The sequence below is a fragment of the Hippoglossus stenolepis genome, chromosome 3, assembly GCF_022539355.2.
Source record: "Hippoglossus stenolepis isolate QCI-W04-F060 chromosome 3, HSTE1.2, whole genome shotgun sequence".
Taxonomy (NCBI): domain Eukaryota; kingdom Metazoa; phylum Chordata; class Actinopteri; order Pleuronectiformes; family Pleuronectidae; genus Hippoglossus; species Hippoglossus stenolepis.
The window spans coordinates 13137186-13161347 of record NC_061485.1 but is presented as its reverse complement, the minus strand read 5'-3'; the positions used below and the strand labels follow the sequence as shown (position 1 = coordinate 13161347).

General features: G+C 43.4%; 1 protein-coding gene across 4 annotated transcripts in view; it reads left to right on the top strand.

Annotated features, from left to right (window-relative positions):
- sema3fa (sema domain, immunoglobulin domain (Ig), short basic domain, secreted, (semaphorin) 3Fa) overlaps positions 1-24162 on the top strand; it is a 52008-nt gene that overhangs the window by 7134 nt on the left and 20712 nt on the right. For all 4 annotated transcript variants that reach the window (XM_035151579.2, XM_035151582.2, XM_035151581.2 and 1 more), the window contains exons 3-4: positions 23468-23628; positions 23719-23781. In XM_035151579.2, coding sequence (XP_035007470.1) covers positions 23468-23628; positions 23719-23781 — 224 coding nt within the window. The remainder of the gene's footprint in view (positions 1-23467; positions 23629-23718; positions 23782-24162) is intronic.

The window sequence follows — 24162 nt, the reverse complement described above, 5'->3', positions numbered from 1 at the left end:
TCATCGCTGCGTGAGGGGAAACACGTTTGTCACAGTGTTTTGCTGTCCCAGCCCGATAGTGCTTTCAAATACTGAGAAATATATTTTGTATTTTGGTTGCTGTTATTACTGCAGCTCATTTGCACGTATCCGTACTCTGATACAGTTTGCTCTCTATATGCAGACGGCTTGTACATGTTTGTAGCAGTTTATTGTCCAGTTTACTGCTGCTCTTCTTTTAATATCCACTCGAGAATTACAGGGGCACTGAAAAATGTGCATGATGTGTGGTGGCTGTTGCACGCAAGCCTGCAGCAATTATTACATTACTTTGCTACTTTCTCTCCAGAGATGGTGATGATGCTGCTGGAAGAGGAGAAGGAGGGGTGGGGGTGTAGAGCATCCCAGCAACCTCTGCTCTGCAGGATGCATGCTGTCAAACTATGATTATTCAGGAGAGAAAAACGGAAGGTGACAGCTTCAGCTGCTAAATATAGTGTCCCTCCTGTTTGTTTCTTCCTCGTTTTATCTCCCTCTCCTCCTCCTCTGCCTCGCCGTCCTCCTCCACCTCCTCCTCCGCCTTTACTCTGCACTCCCACCCTCCTCGTTTTAGCGTGTGTTGATAAGAGGTTGGCAGTGTGAGCGGAAGGGAGGAGAGAGCGCACCCATGTCTGCTGCCCACTGCAGGGGCGTGCTGTTGTAGCACACTCGAAAGGTGAAAGAGGAGATTGGGGGTCTGTAACGTATGCAGACTTGTAAGGGAGCAGTGAAAGATATAAGGGAGGAGTGTGTGGACATATTTATCTCAGTGAAGAGAAGGGTTAGATCACATGCAGTGAGTGCTGTGGTAAGATGTGTCGAAACTAAGTGTCTCCATTGTGCTGCTGTGTGAGTCATTTTCACATTGCAAATTACTGGCCCCCTACCTACTTAGTGATGTCACATATAATTCACATTCAAATCAAATGAAAAGGCAGTAGATTGAAATCACTTTTCCCTAGATTTGAATAATTTGAGTGTTTCTTGAGCTGACATGCAGAGCCCATGCCCGAGCATGTGTTAATGCTGGCCATGTCCCGAGGTGATAAAAATGCACAACATCCACATGACAACAATAATCACTCTGCTGTTTATTATTCCAATCTGCAGCTACTAGGTGTTTTACTCTTAGATTTAATTATTTGTACTGAAGAGAAGATTTGTGCCGGGAACTCCGATGAGCCAAGGTAATTTGGGTTTAGCAACGAATGACAACTGAATTTTGACAACGTGATTGTTAATTTCCTAATGAAGTTGTATCTGAATAGTACGGGGTTGTGTTTTCTTTTAACCAAAGAACCAGACTTTTTAATGAACATGCTCATCTTTTTTTTACTCTGAGAATTGAATGCCCACCCAATCTTTAGAAGAGCTCCATCCGTGAGTCATCCAGCATTGTCTTTACAGAAAGAAGAGCAGCACTTTTGATATAAGATGCTTGAAATAGCTCGTCCCATTTTGTAAATCTCTCTCATGTCTTGGTGTCCAAGAGTGCAGTTCTTTTTTTAAAGAATTTTGTGATAGTCGTTTTTTTCCAAGGATCTTTAATATGTAAATGGTAGTTTACTGCGGGTTTGATAAATAGCCCCTTCACAATTCTCTGTCTTCTGTGTAAAGGGGGCCAACACAGCAGGGAGCGAAAGGCAGCCACACTTTGATGGATGTGTGAGTGATAGATGGTGTCTGTGTGTGTGTGTGTGTGTGTGTGTAGTGTACATCCTGGTGTGTCTTTGTGTCTCTTGGACGCTGCCGCAGCCAATTTTTGTTAGATCAAAATGTGGCAGACGGGATAAAAATAGGTGTGAGCCACAGTGGTACATCAGACTGATGTCATGTTTTTAAGGAACTTGATTGGATTGGCTCGTGTAGATAAAGTGGTTAATGTTGCGATTGTAATTGTTGTTGTTTTTTTCAGTCGGGCCTCAGAGATCAATGCAGAGCTTATAATTCTTTAGGTGCATTTTAAATCGTTATTAGAGGCAGATTAATATTCAGGCTGTGATCAACCCCACCTCCTGCAGGAGAGAAGAAGGAGGGCCGAGGAGCTGAGGAAAACAGTTGATGGGTTAGAAATGGAGTTGGAGTGAAACGGATTTTACAAGTTGTGGTTTTCCAAAGATTCAAAGTGACAGAGGAGTGTGAGAGAGAGTCTTTAATATTTATGTCAAGTTCATGTGGTTGTGTGCGTGTGTGTGTGTGCATGCGCTCGACTTGCAAAGCTCCTGTAAAGAAGCTATATATGACACTGCTTTGGTTTGGTTTCCATAGCAGCGTCTACCTGTCACTCCTCACAAACCGAATCGGGTTCAAATAATTTTCCTCCGCAGAGGAGGGGTGGGATGTAATCACTGCATTGTGCTTATTTCCCCTGATGTCTGCCGTCTCATCTGCTCGTAGGAAATCCTGAAGCAAAGAAGCCCCGAGGCTTCGAGGCTTTAGAGAAGACAAATGAGAAAATAAATTAGCTAAATGCTGGACTTTGATCAAAGCCGAGGTGTGATCTTGTGAGGTTGTTGCAGAGGGTTTATCGAGTGAGAAGGTGAAGCACTGGTTTCTTTATGTTGAGGCTCCAGTCGGCTGGACATGCTCTCCAGATGTGGTCGAGGTGTGGGAGACCTTGAGGAGGGGGGGGTGGTGTTTGCAGCCCGGACTAAATTAAGGAGACAGCGGGTCAAGGGCACCTCTCCACTTGTTTACTCAGACAGCTATCCTTCATTATCATTTGTCTGTCAGTGTCGGGATCTTGTTACTGCAGTGCCATTGACCTCCCTCATGTGACGGCCATTTTGAACCCTCAGGGTGGGAAACCACTTTGGACACATTCTGTCATATATGGTTGCATTTATAAATGTGTACGTGTGTGTTTGCATTCAATGTCAATGAGACCCTGAGAACAACCTATGATTTTGAACTTGTTTGGCGACAAAGAGGCAATATTTTCAAGTTGGAACTATGAATCATTCATTTGTTTCATTGAATAATAGAAAATTAATGAATAAATAAACAATTTAAATTCTTTTTTCCACAGCTTTTATGAAAAAGATATTATTAAACATCCAATTCACTGATTCAGATTCAACTTTCCCTGACTTTGTGCCACTTGTGTGTTTGAGAAAAACCTTAACTGACCATAAATTATAAATAACTACATTACTTAGTCATCAATAGATCCACTTATCAAGCAGAAATACAAATCTGTTGTTTACTGCTTCTCAAATGTCAGGGTTTGCTGTCGTTCTCAGGGCAGTTGTCACTTTTTTCTGGTGTTCACTAGATCAGACAGAAATCAAATAACTCACTGACAGAAATAATAATCATAAGATACAGCCCTAATATATTTAATGAGAATTTTTATCTCCAAATACTCTTTTGTTTGTGATGTTTTCAGAGGTCATCTGGGAGTGATGAAGACATGATTTATTTGAGATTACAACATTAAAGCAACCACAAAGCAGTTTAGTAAATAGGATCAAGCCACTGCTTTAATCTCCAGAAACGGGTTTGCAGTTTGTTTATCTGCAGTATCTCAATAAACAATAAATTTGATCATCAGTCTTTTAAGATTTATTAAAGCAACATTTCCAAAAACCCTCCGATTGCATAGAATGGAACAATTTGGTGCCTGCATCTGTTTTACGTCATTGTAACTGATATTGGTTTCAGACTGTGTGTTGGAACTTCTGCGGGTCAGGGGAGGACAACAGTTGGACCGTCCTGGAGCAGAGGGATAGTTTATATCATGTGTCCAAGGTGATTTTCTGCAGCCCCATCACAGTGACGCTATATGTGAGTTTTAGTCCTCCCTATGGACTCAGACTGACACGTTGAGCCCGAGGAGCTCAAACATCCAGGAGGAAAGGAAGAAAACACAGAGTCAGATAAGGGGCGCGAGAGCAGAAGTGACTGTCAGGAAGATATAGGCTGAGTGGAGGGAAATGTGAAGCAATCGAGCAGACCCAGACGGGGGCTCTGAGAGAGCTAATGGACTGCAGGGCATCAGTGTCAGGTTTGCTATCTGGTGGAGAGCGTGGATAGATGGTGGGATTCGAGAATGAGAAGGAGGAGAGGAGTGTGGGTGCACAAAGGCAGATATATATACGCTGCCTGGACAAATTGTGCGTCTGTTTCCCATTAGCTGCGTATGAGTGTCGGTTGAGATGGTTTACCTCAGCTGGTGACTTGCTCGGGAGTGCCTCCACAGTTCATCTTCTGTGCCGCTGCCCCGGCTATAACCTCGCACTACGAGGTCCAATGTTTAGTTCAATGAAAAGTGCATAGTCTTTATTCACACTTGCATATTGTCATACCAGTCTCCTTAGAGGGAGTGTTTCAAGTTATTTGGCACAGGAGAACATTTGGAGCACAGCCCAAAGTGCATTCTGAACCTCACGTCCTCTCACCGACGATACAAAATGATAGTACAAATATTTCCTCTTGCAGAGTGTTCATATGATCAAAGTCTCCTGCTCTGTGCCAGTTTGGCAATGCTTTATGGGAAGTGCGTCCTTTCCTTTCCTCAAGTTGAAATTGTTTTAAGGCAGAAGCTGGGCAACCTCAAACACCCGCGACCTCATGAAATGATTCAGGTGTGTGATATTCAGACTGGAAGTCTATGGAGCCTCTATGTGTGTGCATACCTTGGACGAGGACCAAGGCGCTGTCTCTGTGATTATGGGAGAAACGAGGCCTGTGGTTGAGTCTGACCATGATCCTGTGGGAGGTTGCATTAGTTGTGTTTCACTATTGGATTAAAAAAGCAGAAACATCCCCTCCTTCTCCTCCAGCTTCAGCTACAACTCTCTCTCTCTCTCCCACTTTCATACGCTCTTCATACATTCTCTGTGCAGGATGCGTAATTGGTGAAAACTGAGCCCGAGTCAGATGCTAACATCATTACCAAGCCCACCTTCAAGGATTGAGATGTAAACGATTGGTAAATAGCAAAGCCCTCCTTGTCAGATTAATCTCATTTCAATCGGATTTTTATTCCCCCAAGTTCCATTAGCTGCTGTGGCTTTTTCGGCAAGCGCTGCCTAAGTTTGAAGGTCAGATCTCTGAGTGAGATCACCCCTGTGTGGGCAAGCACCCCCTGAACCAGTCTCATCCTGCAAGAACAACAGAGAAAAGCCGAGCGTAGGAGGAAGGAAGGGGTAGAATGTGGTGGAACATGAGGTTTCCAGGCCTTGTTTTCTGCGCTCATGCACTGATGGGCTCCCTGATAATGTGCTGATTGTGGAGGGGAGGAGATGGCCTCTCATCCGCAATCATTGTGACTGATGCATTGACGTGATGCCAAGATTTTCTCCATGCCTGCCCCATGCACGCCCCTTTGCCTCCGAGCTTTGTTAGTCAGCCCTGTTCTCAGGAACCCTCTCTAGGTGTCCCTGATGGTATGTTGTCCGTGTGTGTGTGTGTGTGTGTGTGTGTGTGTGTGTGTGTGTGTGTGTGTGTGTGTGTGTGTGTGTGTGTGTGTGTGTGTGTGTGTGTGTGTGTGTGTGTGTGTGTGTGTGTGTGTGTGTGTGTGTGTGTGTGTGTGTGTGTGTGTGTGTGTGTGTGTGTGTGTGTGTGTGTGTGTGTGTGACTGCATACATATGTATGCATGAGAAATAGGAGCAAGGGCCTCCTATGTTGCTGTTGTTTTTGTTGTTGTTGGTGTCGACGCCTCACTCATCCCGGTGAATGGGCTGCTTGGTCTCAATAGAAGAGAGGCGTTTGTGTGGGCTGGGTCCATCATTCATTTACTTCATTCATGTCCCCGGGGAAGCGGAGGGGGAGTGGCATACAACACTGGCACGGCACTAACGCTCAAAGCATCAGTCTGTCCTTTACCTCCCTCTCTCTCTCTCTCTCCCACTCTCCCTCTCCGTCTCTCATCTTCCTCGTCTTGCACTTTTCCTCCTCTTGGCACAGATGCTGAAACAGTCATCACTCAGAGCTTGGCTATCATCCTGGGCTTTCATGTTCTGTAGGATTTCATGTTCGCTGAATTGATGTGCTCCTCTGGACCTTGTGCTCCGCTGCGCTACAATGATGGAAGACCTCAGACAGCCCCTCACAGAGCTCATAGGAAGCTTCACCTCCTGGCACAAACACAAAGGCGCAAACTTTTTCTTCTCCGCGGCTGACAGATCTAGTTTTAATGTGGTTGACCCAGCCGAGAATCAGACGGAGGAAACAAAAAAAATGTCTTTTGCCTTTGGGAAGATCTCCAGCCTAAATGATGCTTTGTTCAAGTGTAATCACATTTCGGAAGAATAAAAAGCTTAGAATTCATTACTCCAAGGCTTTTGATTATACTAACGTCATTCACATACACAGCATGAAATTTCGTTTTCACTACCGTGGCCGGATTACACTGTCCCATTAAACCAGCTATGCATGATTAATTAGTCACAAAGCATGGCAATACATTGTGAGCCAATTAGACCATAAAAGCAACCGGAACTTCACAGATTTTAGCTGCTACGCTGCACTGCATGCTGGGATATTTAACTGCATTCCTATGTGTCACTAAAAGCTATTATTTCTTTTTTTTTTCTGCACAGATTAGCCCAGCATCAGCTTTTTTGAAATATTTTCACATGACCAGCATCACTGTGTATCATTTCTATCAGGGTCTACGTCTAAAATTTAATTATCGGAATTTGAGGCCTTAAAGTCTTTAAGAAGTTGTGCTAGGTAAAAAAAATGTTTAGGTTAAATTGGATTTTAACTTTAATTTAACACCATTTCCATTGTGATTAAAAAAAATGCGTTTATGAGAAATGTTCTGACGGCATGCATAGTTTGTAATGTCTCTGTGTGTTGTAGTTCTTTCTTGACTATACAGATATTAGTACGCTGCAATAGGACCAGTGTGGAACTGACACCCAGTCACAATTTATCTCAGTACAGTTGGGTTGGCCCTGGGAAAGATGGAAACCTACTGTCTCTGCCTGTAGTTTGTAAGGTAGCATAGAGTATCACAGGTTATTCTCTACTAGGCTACATAACCTTGTGAAGTGTGGCCTGGAATATCTGTCAAACTTCACATAGGTCTTTAATTTTATTCATTATGGTCTTTAAAAAGTTTTAAATTTAGCTTGTTGAAGAATGCAAAAACCAACCAAACAAAGTTTGTTGATAACTTAAATACTATACCATACGATACCAAACATATAACTGCCCCTAAAACCTCAATTTGTCTTGGTAAATTACATTTGCTATGCAATACAAAGTCCCAAACAATTATGTAACACAATGCTAAGTAGCTGGGAAGTGTATTATTTCACTGTTAAAGCTGTTAGTTCACTTTATTTAATTTTTGTTGTACCAGGTCTCACATAGATCAAAGTGATTTAAATCTGACTTTTAATGTCCAACTCAGGGCAGAAAATAAAAAATGGGTAATTCCATTAACAATGCTTAAACAGTGGTGCTTTGCAAAGGTTAATGCTAAATATCATAAATTTGCAATAAACACGGTGACTATTTCCATCATCAATCTGCAAAGTGACTGCAAAGCCATTAAGATAAGGAAGCAGCTGTAGAGATTACGTCCTGGTTTGCCTGAAGAAATTCTTCATCAGAATGCTTGCAGGCTCCGTTTCATTTTTTTCTTTTCTTTTGCATGATTTCGAGACGATCAATTGCTCTCTGAACTCTTTTCTTGTGTGAACGTTGCAAATGATTCACCAGTTCGTCAGATGATCATAACCATACTGCTGGAAGAAAATATGGCCAAGCTGCAAACAAACAAGCCTCGAGCAGAAGTGTCTGCCGTTCAGATCTGATGAATGAAAAACAGATAGCAGAGACGGAGTGTGTGCAGGATCGAGCCGAGAGAGGCTGCTAAGAAAAGAGAGAAGCTCTCTCTCTCTCTCTTCCTGGTGTGGATCAGACTGCGCTTGGTCGTCTTATCAGTGCACAGCGGAAGGCTGAAGCACTGATTTATGACGAAGAATGAAAGTGTGGGATCAGAGGATTTCTTTTAACCTCCATGTTTCACTGTGCAATCACTGGCCTCCTTCAACACCCTGTGCGAGGACGCATTGGAGGAACTGTGACCAAGATTTTCCACTGTCACGCATGTTGTCTTCCTCCCAACTGATAAGGCCTCTTCCCTTCCCCTCCTTGTTTTTTTTTTTTCATACCTCATATCTGTCTTTCATTCACCAATCAAAACAAGTGCCTCCAGCTACACTTTCTTTTGTTGAACCGAGCATCTCCCACCTGGATGTTCAGACGTGTTGCTTTCGTTATAGGTGTGAGCCTAAAGCCAAATCATTGGCGGGTCTTGAGCTGCTGCTGTGGTTTTGAATGTGTTGCATCCGGGCTGTTTAAATGCTGGAACGGTCAACAGTTCTTATCTATCTCTGCTGGTGTGCGTACTAAGTCTCACTGAGCAGAGCTGCCAACAATAACATGCCAGAGAAATCACAGCCATTTTCTGATTCCACGTTTCTATTTGAGGGCAGAGTTTTGTTCAACCTGGTGCATGTGATTGATAAAACCTATAATCTGGATAGGGGGGGAATCATATTTGCCCATTTCATGCCTGCTGGGCAGTATCTGCTGTGTTGTATTAACTTAATGAATGTTGATGTGGTTTGTTTAGAGTACACGTGTTATGTTGCTTTGTAGGATTTTATCCACCTGGCTCTGAACCGGTTTCTTACTTTTGCCTGGCACCTTGTATCTGCATCAAATTGCACATAGTCATAGATGAGTCCCCTAAATATGAATGATTTTACTCACCAAGATCTATGATTAATTCCCTTGGTAATCTGTAAAAATGACAAAAAACATAAACTTCTTTCTGTGCCTATGTCCCAGCCTTCTACCAAGTTTCCTGAAAATCTTTTTCAGTAGTTTTTGGGTAATCCTACAGAGAATCCAACCAGGAAACAAACGGAAAGGGGTGAAAACAAAACTTGTACAAAAGCACGGACATCCAAACTTGATGACAAAGACAAGACCTGTTGAGGCTCCCATAAACTTGAATTACCTCCCAGGTAAAACTTTGGGCACGAGTCCTTCTTCAGACAAAGTGCAAAGCAGAGGTACTTTATGTATATATGCACCAGGAGGTCACCAAGTTTATCAGAGCCTCAACTGGTGTGTGGAAGAAATTCCTTGGCGGAGGTAGTTATATGAATATATCACTAACTAGAGCCATTCAAAATCCACTCTCTGCTGCCCTTAAAAAGCAACACCCTGCATTCTGACCCTTCTGGTCACGGGTGTGGACAAAGGCCACAGGGTCATGGAGTAGGATGTCCCATCTGTCCATCACACATGAAAGCTGCCAGACCAACACGCACTGGAGTTTCAGAAGGGAGGGCCGAGTGCGTCAGTCAGCGAGGGGAGTTAAAAAGGCTGTGGATTACACATACAGACAGTAATCTATAGGTCTGTCAGCCCATCACTCTGACTGACCTTCCCTAACTTGGCTTTAATGGCAGGCTGAGATGAGAGAGTGGGGCCGGCCTGTAGCGGACAATTCACATTAACCATTAAAAGTGTAATGGGTGCCAACATGTTTCATCTTGAATGACATTTCTTGTGCGTTCAAAGCACAAATTGAACCTATTGGAATGTAAATTGTCTTTTTTAGCCTGTAATTATTTTCTCAGGCCCTCTCATTTAGCAGGCCATTAGTGTTGGGAAAGATCATTACGAGATCATTTCAGTTGATATTGCAAACTTACCTCGAGTGCTGGTGACATTGAGGTGGTCTAAGTTGCTTCCTTATGAGATCACACTTCAGTGTACCACCTGTTTGGTGATGTAGGTCTTCCTTCACACCTCTGATAATCTCCGTTATCAACTTGTCAGATCATTATTCTTCACAGAGACCCTTTGACATGGAAACGAGACAGGTGGTGATGATGGATGGTGCATCATTGCAACTAGAATAGTTGGTTTTCATTCAGTCACTCTGGGTTCAATTTGTTACGAAACTACAATCCTCAACACCCGTCCATACCATTCCCATTGTCTGCATTCCTTTCTGACAACCCTCCCCCCCTCTCCAGCCCCTTATCCCTTTGCTTCAAATCCCTCCATTCCCATCATATCCATCATACAGCCGCTGAGAGGAGATGAATGCCCTTGACTGACGGTCATCATCCCCCACTTTAGTTTGCTCCACTCATCTACTCGCATATGTGTCAAGCAGACAAGACAGACAGCAAATGGACTTGTTAAGGTGGATGTTTTGTGAATCACAGCAGCCAGTCGGCACCACTTGGTCTCCCTATATTCTCATCTTCCCACTGCAAACCTTTCACCAAACTTTCCTGTCAAATGTTTGGATTAAATCTGTTTTTGAGAATGTGTTTGTCAGTTTACATTTTTGTGTGTGTGGACATTAGTATGCGTCTCTATTACGTGCCGTATTGGCTGGTTGTAAAAATTACAAACTAATTGTTGAAACAGAGAAAAAGCAAAGATGGTGATGCTCATCCGGTTGCTGACGGGTGTCATATATAGACATAGTATCAGTTTTGTTGGAAAAAGATGTTCTGATGCCATTTTTCCCTTCCTGATGATGTTTCTGGTAACTGGACTTTGAGTATCGGCCAATCCCAAATACCCATACAGTACCAGCTGTGTGCTAACGCTCACAGTGATGATTGCTATCAGTGCTGTATGGCCTATAGCAAGTGTTGTAATTGGCAACATTAGCACCACCCTTGAAACTGAAGTCTAGCATACGGTAGATGCAGCTGTGGTACTTGTGGGACCATCTAGCATGAGCTAAAGCTACAATGCATCGTCATATAAACTGCTCTAAAAACAGTACTTGCCATTGGCAGTACAGGGTATCTGGTTGAGGGTGATGTACCTTAAAGATGTGGTATCGAATCGGTGCATAGATTTGCGTACTCACCGATGCCCGACCCGGCTTTTTCAGCAGTATTGGATGCGTTTTCGATGCTGGAACCTATTGGAACGTCTCTAGCTGATAACTTGACTATAAAAATAAGGTGGTGAGTGGATTGCGAAACACGCAGAAAAACGTGCTCGAAGACTCACAGATAAAACTACTTTTTTTTGTTTTTGTTCAGGGAAGAATTGTTGATAAACCTGAGCCAGCGATGGGCCCAAATCCAATAAATGAAACTCTAGCAAAAAACATCTCACACTTGTGGACCTCAATCCACTCATCGAGGCCATAAGAAGAAAAAAATAATATTGTTCTTGGTCTGCTCCCAAGTAATAACAGCTTTGGGGTTACCTGTAATAACTTGTCATGGAATGTGTGTGTTTTTGTTTTAGAATATACTCAAGAATTGTCCAAGCATATTGCTGGTGATTTGTTTTTCTTTGGTTACAGAGCATTTAAAGACAGAAAATACAGAGTTCATGCTCCCAATGTAATTACCCTCCGAATCATCCACTGAGGTCAATGCCATATTGATCTGTTGGTTCACGGCTGCACAGTTGGCCACTAATAGAATGGATTACTGCAGGAATGGTATGTTTGATCTGTTTGCAAAGAGCCTCTCTTGAGGGAAAGTGTTTTGAAACATCTTTGACATTCAACATTATAAGTGTCAATCAACTGTGGCATGTTGTCTCAGTGGCAGAACCAAATATTTTTATATTTATTGGACATTTTCCATGAGGATATGGAGAAGCTAGCCAGTAGGAAAGGTAGGCGAACCGGGGGGGTCTGGGGCCTAAACCTTCCCTGGAGAAAAAGCCAAGACTTAGCACCTCTGTTACATTTTAATGCCACCTTATACACTGGTCATTATATTGCATATTTAAATGAATTTGTCTACCTTATCGTATACATGTGATTTATTAGATGGTTGTGTAAAACATGCCAGTTGACTGTGGACAAAATATCACTTTTCTACATGTTTGTTGAGGTTGTGGTTTGATGTAAAGACCATTTGAAGTAAAATGGTCTTTTACTTAAAATGTAACTGATGATAATGAATATAGTTTTCAATCATTGTCAATTCACCACAGCTCCTCCATTCTGCTTGGTGTGTGTGTCTGTTTGTGTGTGTGAATTCAGGGCAAAATATGTCTAATTATATTTATGGAATAAAGATCTTCCTCTAAAAACCTGTCCCAAGAAAATACCTGTTTCCTTCTGCAGTTGAGGTAAATAAAGGGACATTCAAATGTGAATGTCATGGGGACGTTGAGAGGAAATTCAGGGGGCTACCAAAGTTAGTATACAGCCTCTGGGAACCATGAATCTCTGTCCAATAATGTGGGCCATTCCATCTTGTTGATGTTGAGATAATTAAGGGATAAGTGTTGATTACTGACCTGTTGATGGCGCTACAAGGAAATGCAGTTGATCACCAGCACAAGATGTTATGCTCTCAGAATCATGATTATCTGTACCACTTGTCAGGGGATAACTAATGCAGTACTCTGCCCCAAATTGATGGACTAGCCGATTGACTGAACACCATCCATTGTCATCCATAGAGCTGAAAATCTAAAAATGGCATCATTTCTGTTTTAGAAAGGACTCACTGTCTTATGGTTATGCTTTTCTGAGTCTTTGTGGCAAAGCCTCTACTCGCCATTAACACGGCACAAAGGCCGTCTGACAAAAGAGCAGGTCCTTGCTGCAGGCCAAAACCTTGACACCCCATCTGAGGTCCACGCCATGCTGCTCAGCAACCAGCCGTCTGATTGTTGAGCATTATCTGGTTGTCCCCTGCCTGTCACAGTAAATTAGTGCACAAGGCTCGGCCCAGGATCTGTGCCGACACGTACCTGGTCGGGGCTGACCCCGTCTTTGTCTCGCACTGACGTGGGGTCAAGTGGGTGTGTGCAGCAGCAGGGCATGTAATATTATGTTGACCGCGCCGAGGCAGATGGGCCTCTGGTTCTAGCCCATTAGTGGTCTGTAGTATGATGCTGGTGACCCTGGAGCTCCACTAGCTGCCCTGTCCGGTCATTTGGGACCGAGGTAGAGTTTATACTCACAGCTTAAACCTCTAATTGACCATCTTCTTTCATGCCGTAATACAGGAAAAGGCTAGTATAGGCATGTCCTTACCAGTGTAGTGCAGTTTCCATGATTTCCACGTTTTCAATTAGCACATTTAATCCAAAAGCTCCAGCTGAGATCATTGACTTTAGAAATTAGTGCAAGTGCTTAAATTCCACCTTCCAAAACACTAAAAAAGTTTGGTCTCTTGAATGGGGTCAAATAATTGGCCTCTCTCTCCAGGTGGGCTGCTCAAGTCTCTCTCAAGAGAATAGCTCACACAAACACCACATGGTGTGTGTGGACAGAGGAGACGGAATCACACATTAAATTAACATGAAAGACATTTTAGCTGGGAAGCAGCAAGGAAATGCCATGCTGTGTCATAGTTATTGGTCCTGGTTTGAATGTGTCATCGTGTCCTCTTTGCACAATGGAAGCTGCTGGAACCACACAACCGCAGGCAAGTGGGAATTTTCACAGGAATTTGCTTAAAGCTTGCACAACATTCGGATGAATGCATCACTGCTGAATCTCAGTGTCTCTCGACTCCTTCTTCATGCCAGAGTTAAATACTTTTAATGGGTGAGGTTTGAGCCTGCCAGTCTCTGCAAAATGCCTCATTCGTTCGCACATCATCCCCCATCACCCTCCTTCTTCCACCTGTGCCATGCTGGGTGCTAAAGAAAGGATTGAAGGAATCAACAGAAAAACTGCCGTGTGTTATCTCAATGTACTGGTATGCAGACGGAGACTAGTGGATGCTGGCAGGATCAGACAAGCCAAGAGGAAAGTAAAGGTGTCGGAAGAAGCTGGGTGATAAATCAAAATCGCTTTAATCAGGCATAGAGAGGAAGATTTAGGATACGGGGGAATGCTCGAAGTTTTTATGTCAAGCTGCCTAGACAACATCTGTAAAGAATCCATTCAGTGTTCTGGATGGTGTGCAAGGGTGGCGGAAAAGCTCAAACAATCTCTAGTGGTTGATGCAGGACAGGGAAGCGATTAATGATGCCGATATACGCATTTCCTCATCACTCATCACTTAGCGGTAATCCAGTTTTATTTTGAAAAACAGAAGAAGCAGCCTTTTGATTATCTGATTGAAAATGACTGAAAGGATGAAATTATTTTGTCCTCCTTAATATAGTAGAGTTTGAGTCTTAACTGCAGCCACATTTCATTGTCAAATGGAGTTGAACCTTTTGTGCACAGGTACTTCATGGAGGAACCCTTCCACATAAAAGCACAGCAATGTCTCAACCTATTTCAGTGTCCTGCACTCCTCCCTCAGAGAGTCCTCCAGATTTAAGTACGTTATTTAGATTTCTCCCATTCAAAAGACAACCATTGCCTGATCAGCACATCTTTGTGTCTACCTCAAATGCTACATCTCTCCCCACTGCACAGGAGTTAAGACTGTCTGTAGGTCCCACTCCGCCGAATCCTGAAGCTGCACCACCGCTGCTGCACAAAGAGCAGAATATGCTGCTGTCGTGATCAACATCATCACCTACGTTGAGAAGGCTCAGCTACTGCTCCTACAGAGCACTGGTCACCTGTTTATTCAAGGTTTATTCAAGGTTTATTAATATTGAACATGTCACATGTCTAAATCACACCAAATTCGACCCTGCGCTTCCTTGGGGCCCTAACAATAAAAAGACCAAGTGTGAAGTCAATAAGTCGAACGGTTCTCAAGATATTTGAGCTACATACAGACAAACCGAGATTTGGGGGAATTATTAGTGGGATACACGTGATCAAAATGTTACACACAGCTTTTTAAATCCATGTATGTGCGTCTGTTTAACTTGTGAATTATGGTGTCTGTCTAAATACCAAATGCTGCTCGCTCAGTCCTTCTAAAACATGACTTTTGTGAGCTTCTGTCTCCTCCCTCCACTCCTGCTCTTACCTAAGCTTCTGTCTGAGATCTCGTGAGTGGGTTTTGTCCTCTGTCCAACTCCTGATTAGAATACACATTGGAAAGCCTTTGTGAGCGGATCTTTTTTTTTTTGCCCCTCCAGCAGCAGTGCAGGGAGCTCAGCCTCTCTGTGTTAGTTGCTGAGCAGCTCTCTATGAGTTCGACTCAGAGTTTCCATGGCTCTCTCCTGCCTGCGTTGATAAATGGAAGTTCTTACGTTTGCTGTCAGGCTTTACTTCCCCCCGGGACCCCTCCCTCCATTCTCACTCCTCCACCACACCATTTGCTGTTTGTGGGTGAAAAATGACCTCAGGGAATAGAGTGGATTCTCATTGCTGGACTGGAGAGTGGAACACCCAGACAGGATAGAGGTGGCTGTTGTCCCCAGTGGACTCTGAGTCAACACTTGCATCTAATGGTCTCTCTATATTTACCTCCTAATTACCCCCCTCTTATTGCCCCCAGCTAGCAACACACTGGCCATGACCTTGATACACGAGAAAGCATGAGGGCACTCGTAAAAGTGCGCTTTGTTCACTCCTGGCTACAATCAGAGGAGAAATGAGCGGATTTATCGACAGGAGCATTGCAAATTTCCACAAACGTAATCGAGCAGAGGATTAAGAGAAATCTATGAATAAGAATGAAGTGAGAAAGCGCCGTGCATCTGGGTGTTTGTTAGTGCAGCTGACCGAGAGGGAGAGTATTTGTTCTGAGTGCCATGTCAGAGGTCAGCCGGGGAGAGGAGGATTTTTCATCCATTCACACCAACGCTGTCTCATTATTCAGCCCTCGCCATAATCCCTCTACCCTGACGTGTCACCAATGACCGCCGCTGCCACCCGGACCAGCTCGCTGCAAGCGACAGCACGGCTACATCAACAAACACAGCTTCATCATCATTACAGCAGCTTGCAGCATCTGCACGACCCAAATCCCCCACACACACAAACAATTATGCTTACAACGGCCAGCCACGGGACCAGACCGTGTTTGGAAGATTTAGTATTTTGTAAACGAAGTAAGGAACCAACCAGTGTTTTTTTTCATGTTCTCTGAAATCCAGAGATTAGTGTTGTAGAGGAAGAGTGTGTGGCACAGTGATTTCCTGAAAAGCAAGGCTTTATATGTAACGGCATAGTGTTGGTATGGATTTCTCACTTTTCATTGCAACTTAAATAAAAACTTTGTGAAATGTATTGTAAATAGAAGATAAAGTATAAATCCTATAGAATCCTTAAAAGTCTCACTGTAGTAACGTGTTACCAAGCAGAAAAAACCGAATTATAACACCAAGACCTTTGTGAAGAAGCAACAGTGAACATATTGGATTTTATTTTACCTCAGCTCATTGTGCGTGCTCTTTTTCACTTAGCTGCACCTACACCAGTGTCCTCGCCCCCATTCAAACATTTCTCAGGAGCCGTCTTCTCCCGTCTCTCCCTGTTCTCCTCCTCTCTTTAACCATCCCAGCTCAGTATCATCATGACCACCCTGCTCTTTCCTGACCCAGCTTGGCGGAGGCACCCTGCCTGACCCCCCAGAGATAATCCTGATTATGCTGAAGTGTGTAAGGGGGCCAGGATGAGCTTTCACCTCAGACCCCGTGTGCCCTTTGACCTTTCACCTGCAGCCCTGCAGAACTATTGAGGGCAGCTGTCCACTGTGGTGTTTGTAGGGGAAAAAGCATGGACACGCATTGCATTGGTTTCTGCTGAACATGAAAAATAGTTTTTCTTTGTTCCTTGACTGGATCTCTGGAAAATGAATAATAATAATTTATTTTAGTTCATCCCTCTGTGTAAAAGGTTGGAAAAGATGACATAACATTGGAACAGGAGCCACATGTCTTGTCCGTCTCCTCTGTGCATGTAATCCCACTGTATCCTCTTCTGATTACATGCAGTACAACATGAACTTGATGGAGGTTGGCTTTTGCAGACCAGACAAACTAAATAATTGACCTTTCCTGTCAGTCGAAGCAGAGCGCCTCCTCTGCTCCCTCGTGCTTTAATTAACCTTTGCTGTCATCCAAAAACAGCAGAAATAGATTTGTTATAATCTCTCATTTCTACTCGGGGAAGTGAACTCACTGCTCAAATCAATTTTTCCCTGCTCTTGATTTGTGCAGTAGGAGACAGGTGTCCCTAATTTGATGCGAGGATCAGAGCGCTCGACTTCTCTTTCTATGCGCGCGCGCACACACACACACACACACACACGTAGGCCACACACACAGTGGTATCGGTGGCAGACGAGCATGAAGAGCACCTGAGTGACAGCATCCGGAAGGGTATAGATAAGACATAATCTGGTGCCAATTATTTCTCCTTGACAGGCACAGGTAAGCAGCAATCAGTTCCAGTGACATGTGTACTGAGTCAATAGTCGTGGCCCCAGTGAGTGGCGGGAGGCTGATTATGAGGTGGTGAACGGAGGCAAACACAAAGCGGAGACAGGTTGAGCTGATAAGGCTTCTCTCTGCTGTTCAGCTCGTCTCGTATCCGTAATGACCTCTCTGTCCTGTGCAGTTACACACATGCACCGGCCTCAGATATTCAGCGTGCACTTGGGATTTTCCAAGAGACACTTAATCCTTTATATTGTGTATTTATAGTAGATGGATGAATCAAAAAGTTACTCATACTCACAGGTTTGTCAGTGTCTAGAACGAGACCTACGATTATTCCGAAGATGAGTAATGAGCGTTGTCTGAGCTGCTGCCTTTATGAGTTCGCCTAAGGGTTAGACAAATACAGCGCAAGCCCTTTTACGCCGTGAGATTTTTTTCCCCCAGCTTTCTAAGACTCAACTTGACAGTGGTGAGAGAAACCTGGTCTGATTTGTGGTCGTCAGTCAAAAATGGTGGTCCAACCTTGCACTGTGCTCCATCAGAGATCATGGGAGATCGAGCAAGACCTGACATTTAGGAAGCAGTGTGACTGCATGCTGCTAATAGCAACCAAATGACCAAATAAGATGAGGGTGAATGGAAGAGTAAGGTTGTGTGACACTAGCAAAGAAGAAAACCTTGCAACGCTTAATTTTTCAAAATGTAAGAGTCGCAAGCACAAGCTTGAGAAGCCATAGACCTTTTTAGAAAGTTGGTCCTGCAGTTGATAGATACAAATCCTTTTAAGGACATATCCGTGCACGCGTGACTGCAGACAAGCTGCAGCAAGGTGTGGCCACACCTCTGCTCTGAACAGCGGTAGATCAGGGGGAATTCAGACTGCATGCTGGGGATGCCTGGGCAGGTATGTGGGATTTTCTGCTGCCTGCTTCCTCAAACCACACCCCCACCCACGACCACCTCCCTTTTCAACCGAAACTCCCACTCACACACACGTATATCCACACTGGCTGGAAGAAAGGGAAGATTTCCAAGGCTGATAGCAGCAGGCTTGTCTGGAAGCGTCTTTCGTCATCTTCTTACAGACACAAAACCGTGGTCACTCGTGTTCCTTTAAATCTGACCCAGGAAAACCACACCGCTGTACAAAGCCTGGCCGAAGGGCGGCATACCTTGGCTGCAGAACAGAGCAGAGAGTGACACTCGGTGCAGAGGGATCACATCAACAGGTGGACAGACCACAGGCTCGGTTTACCAGCAGATGTCATTCACATTCTGGGGGAGTAGTAGGGGCAGATTGGCTTTTATCCAACAACGAGGGTCTCCAACAAACTGCAGACGACTCTACGTTCACACTAGAGACTGAAGACGTTATAGCTCTGTCTGCCTCAATGTCTGGTGGTGATTACTCAGACCGTGCTGGGAAACTTGTTGATACACACCAGATCCTGCGGTCTTTAAAGACAGACACTTGCACCCTATCATTGCTGAATTTGCCAGTGGGTCGTAAATTCTGCCGCTGAACACGATGTCAAGGCGCTGATTTGTTTTGAAACATTTTTATTGGCTTCATGGGCAATTAGGGCTGAGCTGCAACGGGCAGGAATGCTACCGAGAAGCTGAATTTGTGCTGACAATAGGGCTGAGGAGTTGCTTTGAGGTGGACTGTTATCATACCTAACTCCTTATCTCACCACACCACAGGCATCTTTTCATAGGAATTGTGTTTTAGCAGGTCTCAACTCATAAAGATGTAATATTTCTCCTGAGTGCAAGATTGCTCCTTCATTTTCACAGATTAAAATGGCAAGATGAATAGAGTTAATTCACAGTACAGCTTTGATAGAGCGATTATATTTTAGCCGAAGGGACTTGTAGTCTTCATATTGGTTTAAAATGTGCTTTGGAATGAGTCCGATGGGTTGTTTGGCACCATGAGCACATAGCTTCAGAATGGGGCCACATACAAAAGGGATGGTGTGATGAGGCTAAGCATGTGCACACATGACCGTCACCAACACGGTTTTTACTCTTTTGGCCGGGCCTGGCTTTTTATTACCAGAACAATATAACCAGTGATCATCAAAGTACAGACCACCATGAAAAGATGTTTCCTTTTCTTCTTTTTCAAATGATTTTCATCGAGCACACGCAGCCCCAGACATCTTTTCCATTATTTCCCGCCAACCATCTTTTCTGTTATTTGTCAGTGGTCTCCCGTTTTAATTTTATAGAACATAAAACTGAACCGTGTCGCAAGTGGTGGTTTTGTAATGATAAGTTGTCCAAACCACAAGTGAATATAATTTCAACCATGTAAATTCTCTTCTGTGAGAAGATGATTATTCCATTTTCAATTGTGCGATCTGCCATTAAAGTAATGTAATTGTTGCGTGCTGCATAGTAATCCCTTCAGACTGAAAACTCTCCTGCAGCTCACAGTTCTTTGGACCCTGTGCTGGTTTTCATTCTTCATGCATCATGTGGCCCCAGTGAAATCAATATGGTCATTTTTTTTAAGGTCATCTCTAAAACTGGTAGATATCGATCCAGTGATTCTGAATGATAGACTGAGACTAGAAGAGAGACAGAGAAAGATGACGGGCTGTCAGGCATTTGAAGCTGTAACGTTTTTTTGATGAATGTTAATATGGAAGGTGGTAGATTATCTGTCGGTCTGTCCATCGGTCTGTCCATCTGGTCCGTCTCGTCTATCTGCCTCTCCAGGCTACCTGAACTTTGCGGTGACCTAACCGCTGTCAGACGTGCGACAGCCAGTCACCACCAGTATGCTCCCGTTCAGATGCCCCATGAGTGCATGAGTGATAAATGTGGGATGTCAGCTGGTGACTGTCCCTGAAGCTCCAATATCGTTTGAAGTGTTTGTTCCGCCGGAGCTTCTAGTTTGCTGAGGTGTGTGGCTGACAAGGAGACGAGTATAGAAAATGAGATGGGTTGTTCATGGAGAAAAGATGTACGCTGATTTAAGTTGCTCTCCATTTGTTTATGTCCATGCATCGAATTTGCATGAGCTCATAGATGCGTAACATGAGCATCCACTGGCGGGCTGTCACCTCCTGCACCCTTTGTCCTCACTTAACAGAACCAGTGCAGGAACCCGTGTTGATATGGTTGGTATTGATATCAACTGAGGTGATAAGCCCAAAATGTTTAGTCCTGCCTGGTTGATATGGAAAAATCCATGGTTAGTGTGGTAACATCATTTATAGATTAATACAACAGCAAACACTCCTTGAGCAGCTACTTTAAAAAACTGTTTATCTGTTTACAGTACAATTCAATAACAAAATCAACTTCTCCTATTAAAGAAGTCAAAAATACCAACGGCGACATGATTTCATGCTGCATAGGTGAAACGGTTACTGATTTTACTATAAACCAAGGTGAAATTCCCAATGGTTAGTATTACTACTAATAATAATGATAATAGAATGATCACAGTGTGTGCATCTGTCACAATGCTATTGTAATTCTAATCATCAAAAAGTTAATAACAGTTAATAACAGTGCAAATTAGAGTGTGGATGAAATTATTTTTGGGCTTTTTGAGTTCAGTAACATTTGCTGAAAACCTTATCGGTGAAAAACATCAGGCTCGGGTTTGGACACAAAACCCAAAATGCATCTCAGGCTTGGTTAGTTTTCTCTCAGCCTCGGTCAGGTTCACTGCACTGCCTGTGGTTGCATGTGATTGATTACAGAGGAAACGCCTTCAAATCAAAGCAGCTTCAATAAGCATCATTTCCTGTGAATCCCTCTTGTAGTCGGGCAGTTTGAATCATGCCCAGAAATGGCAGAATCTGCCACTGATGATGAATTCTGTTATACGGAGAGATAATTATAGAGTCTGAGTACCACTGTTTAAAAATAAAACTACAGCCATAAATGGTAAAAATAGTTCTCAACATGGGGTTTAATTTTACAAAGTAATATTTAGATCTTTAATATGTGAAACATAAACTTCTGTGACAAATTTCCTTGGATTTTAAGACAAGTTTCCATGGAATCGTTTATTTTAACTGATCACAACAACATTTTGTAAGACAACACCCCATTATTTCACCACAATATGACTCCACTGAAGGTCAATTAAACACGGACCCACAACACATTTCTGTCCATGAGTGGGAACAAGCTTTACAGAATATTCTGCAGGGAACTTATGAGAATTACATGGGTGACAGCCACGTCTATTCCTGTTTACTCCCTTATCCACTCCACCGAGGGCCGTGATGCTGCGCCGTGACAGCAGCATTTCACAGCTCCTGAAGGAGCTCAGCTCACCAGCGGCTGAGGAGCTTTCAGCCAGAGGATTCATGTCAGTATTTCAACATGTCCTGTGCAGGTGGAAAACATCGTGCTGCCTTTTTATATCCGAGTAAAACAACAAGTTCTGCCTGGATGAGGAAAGCTGCTGTAGCTGTTGGAGCGAGTCTTTCTCTTCATCAGTGACCCTCAGACCCGGTTAAAGAAAACAGTAGAGCTGTTTGTCTGGTCCCGTTGAAGTGGAACATGAACAGGTCCTCTATCTGGAACCCCAGTTTTCTCTGTAAATAGAACAGCACAAGTGCAGGCTTAACTATCTCGAGCTCCACTTTCCCAAGCGTAGTTTGAAAGGGAGCAGGAGAAAGAGGGAGACCTATCGGATTCTCTAACAGCTCGGGAGGTAATGGGAGGACCGGGAGAAAAAAGCTGCTTTCTGTACACCAGATCTCCACTTATCTCCCCTCGCACACCGGGTGTAACTTAAACTCACACACCAGTGAATTGCCCTCAGCAGCATGTGAGCCATCTGAGAGCTGTTTGATTTCCAAATAGTTTGGGAAGCAGTGATATGGAGGAAAGGAAGTGGCAACGTTGTGTATGATGTGAGACTTTAAGCGCGGGGGTCAGTGTCTTTGGAGAATTGACGTCTAGAGATTATAATGAAGGAAATCAACTCTTTCACGACTCCATGTAATTGGGGAGAAAAAATGTGAATGAGGTCCAGGGCCAAACTCTCAGCTCCTGAACATTATCTTCATCTGACCTTTGTGTAATAGAAGCCATGTTGTACTCAAGTTTAAATGACTCTTTGCTGTTGTCATGACTGATCCACTACTTTTCTATTGTCATTTAGCTCTGAGTCCCGTCTCCTTAAATATATAATATGTCCAAAATTCACTACACCTTTGGACTTACATTATCCAAATGTTTTCAACAATTTTCGCACCCAGAGAAATCCAGTATTGTATTCAAGGGAACATAACGGTGTTTCACTTTGGTCGCCTGTTAATTGCGTTATATCCACTTTACCCACTATCCCATTATCTACTGGGGCAAATTATGTTTGACACACAGTTTTTCCCTCTACTGTTTGTATTGGTCACTCGTAATGGATCACGTTTATTCATCGCCGTTTGATACCTGAACTCATCCGTTGACCTGATTTGCTCCTGAGTTGTGTCGGGTAGATTTTCATCAGCAAAGGTTGTGAAGACAACAACTCCCATGATCCCACGCTGCTCCACGATGTCATCAAACTAGGTCTTTTGTTAGTGTTTTGATCGAGAGACCCCCAGTGGCCAAAGTTACATATTTAATGTTTATTTATATTTAACAAAAATGGCAACCTTTTCTAATCTTAACCAAAGCTCTTTCGTTAACCCAACTGCAGATGGGACTCGAACATGCGATATGGAGCCTGGTCACCAGTGAGACGCTCATGTACTCCCACCATTCACCCCAACAAGCTCCTGCCAATTTAGATTAGATTTCCAATGTATTCGCTGCTGCAGTTTAGTTGTATATAAACATCATTTCTTGAAGACAGGGTTGGTTTCACTTTCTGTGTCGTTGCTTGTGTCAAGTCTGTCATTCCCTGATGGAGCCTGCCCATAATCCCATAATTGCTGGTTGTAACTGTGATGCTGGGATAAAAAAAATGAATGGCCTCTTTAATTAGATTTAACAGAGTCTGATTAGGTACATCATTAACATAGAAGAGCCCCTCTAGCACATAAAGTTTGAAGGAACCAAACCAAAGAGCATCTCTGGGCCAAAAATTAGCTGCTACACACACATCTCCTGTAACTGTCTGTGGTTTGTCAGTTCCCAGTTTTATTTTATGCTTTTTTTTTTTCTACTTCAGTCTCACAGCACTAACAAAAGTATTTATTTCCCCCCACTCTCTCTTTTTTTTTTTGCCTTATTTATGCAGAGTTGAAGTCCACTGGCACTGCTCACCACTTCTCCTTTTTGCTGAACTCGACCGACTATCGTATCCTCCGCATGGACGAGGACCACGACCGCATGTATGTGGGCAGCAAAGATTACATCCTCTCTCTGGATCTGCACGACATCAACAAGGAGCCACTCATAGTAAGAAATGTCCCACAAAAAAACATTATAAAAACTAGGATCGGCTCAACACAAGTTTACAGCTAACCAGTATTTCCCCCCCCCCGTCAGATCCACTGGCCTGTTGTCCCACAGAGGAAGACTGAATGTGTTTTGTCGGGAAAAGACTCTAATGTAAGTATTCAAACAATGTGATGTAGAATTAGAAGATGTGCTGAAACAATGAACAAATCTGAACAATTATTTATGACCAAGTACAAGCATTAGTGTCACTTTAAAGTGAAGGGAACGTGTGTCACGTTAGGGGGGAGAATATCAGAACAGCGGCCTGTTGCCTGCTTTTAAATGAGGAACGTGGACCATTAACAATAAAGAAATACTCCAGCGGGTTTTGGACTGTTAAATACAATGAGGATTGTAAAGATGTCACGTCAAGCTATAGGGCTATATTACCCTCGGTCTTCTACCATCGCATGAACTGAACAATTAATCAACTAGTCAAAGAATTTATGGATAAATGAATCCTTGTAAAAGTAATCATGCTGTTGCGGCCCT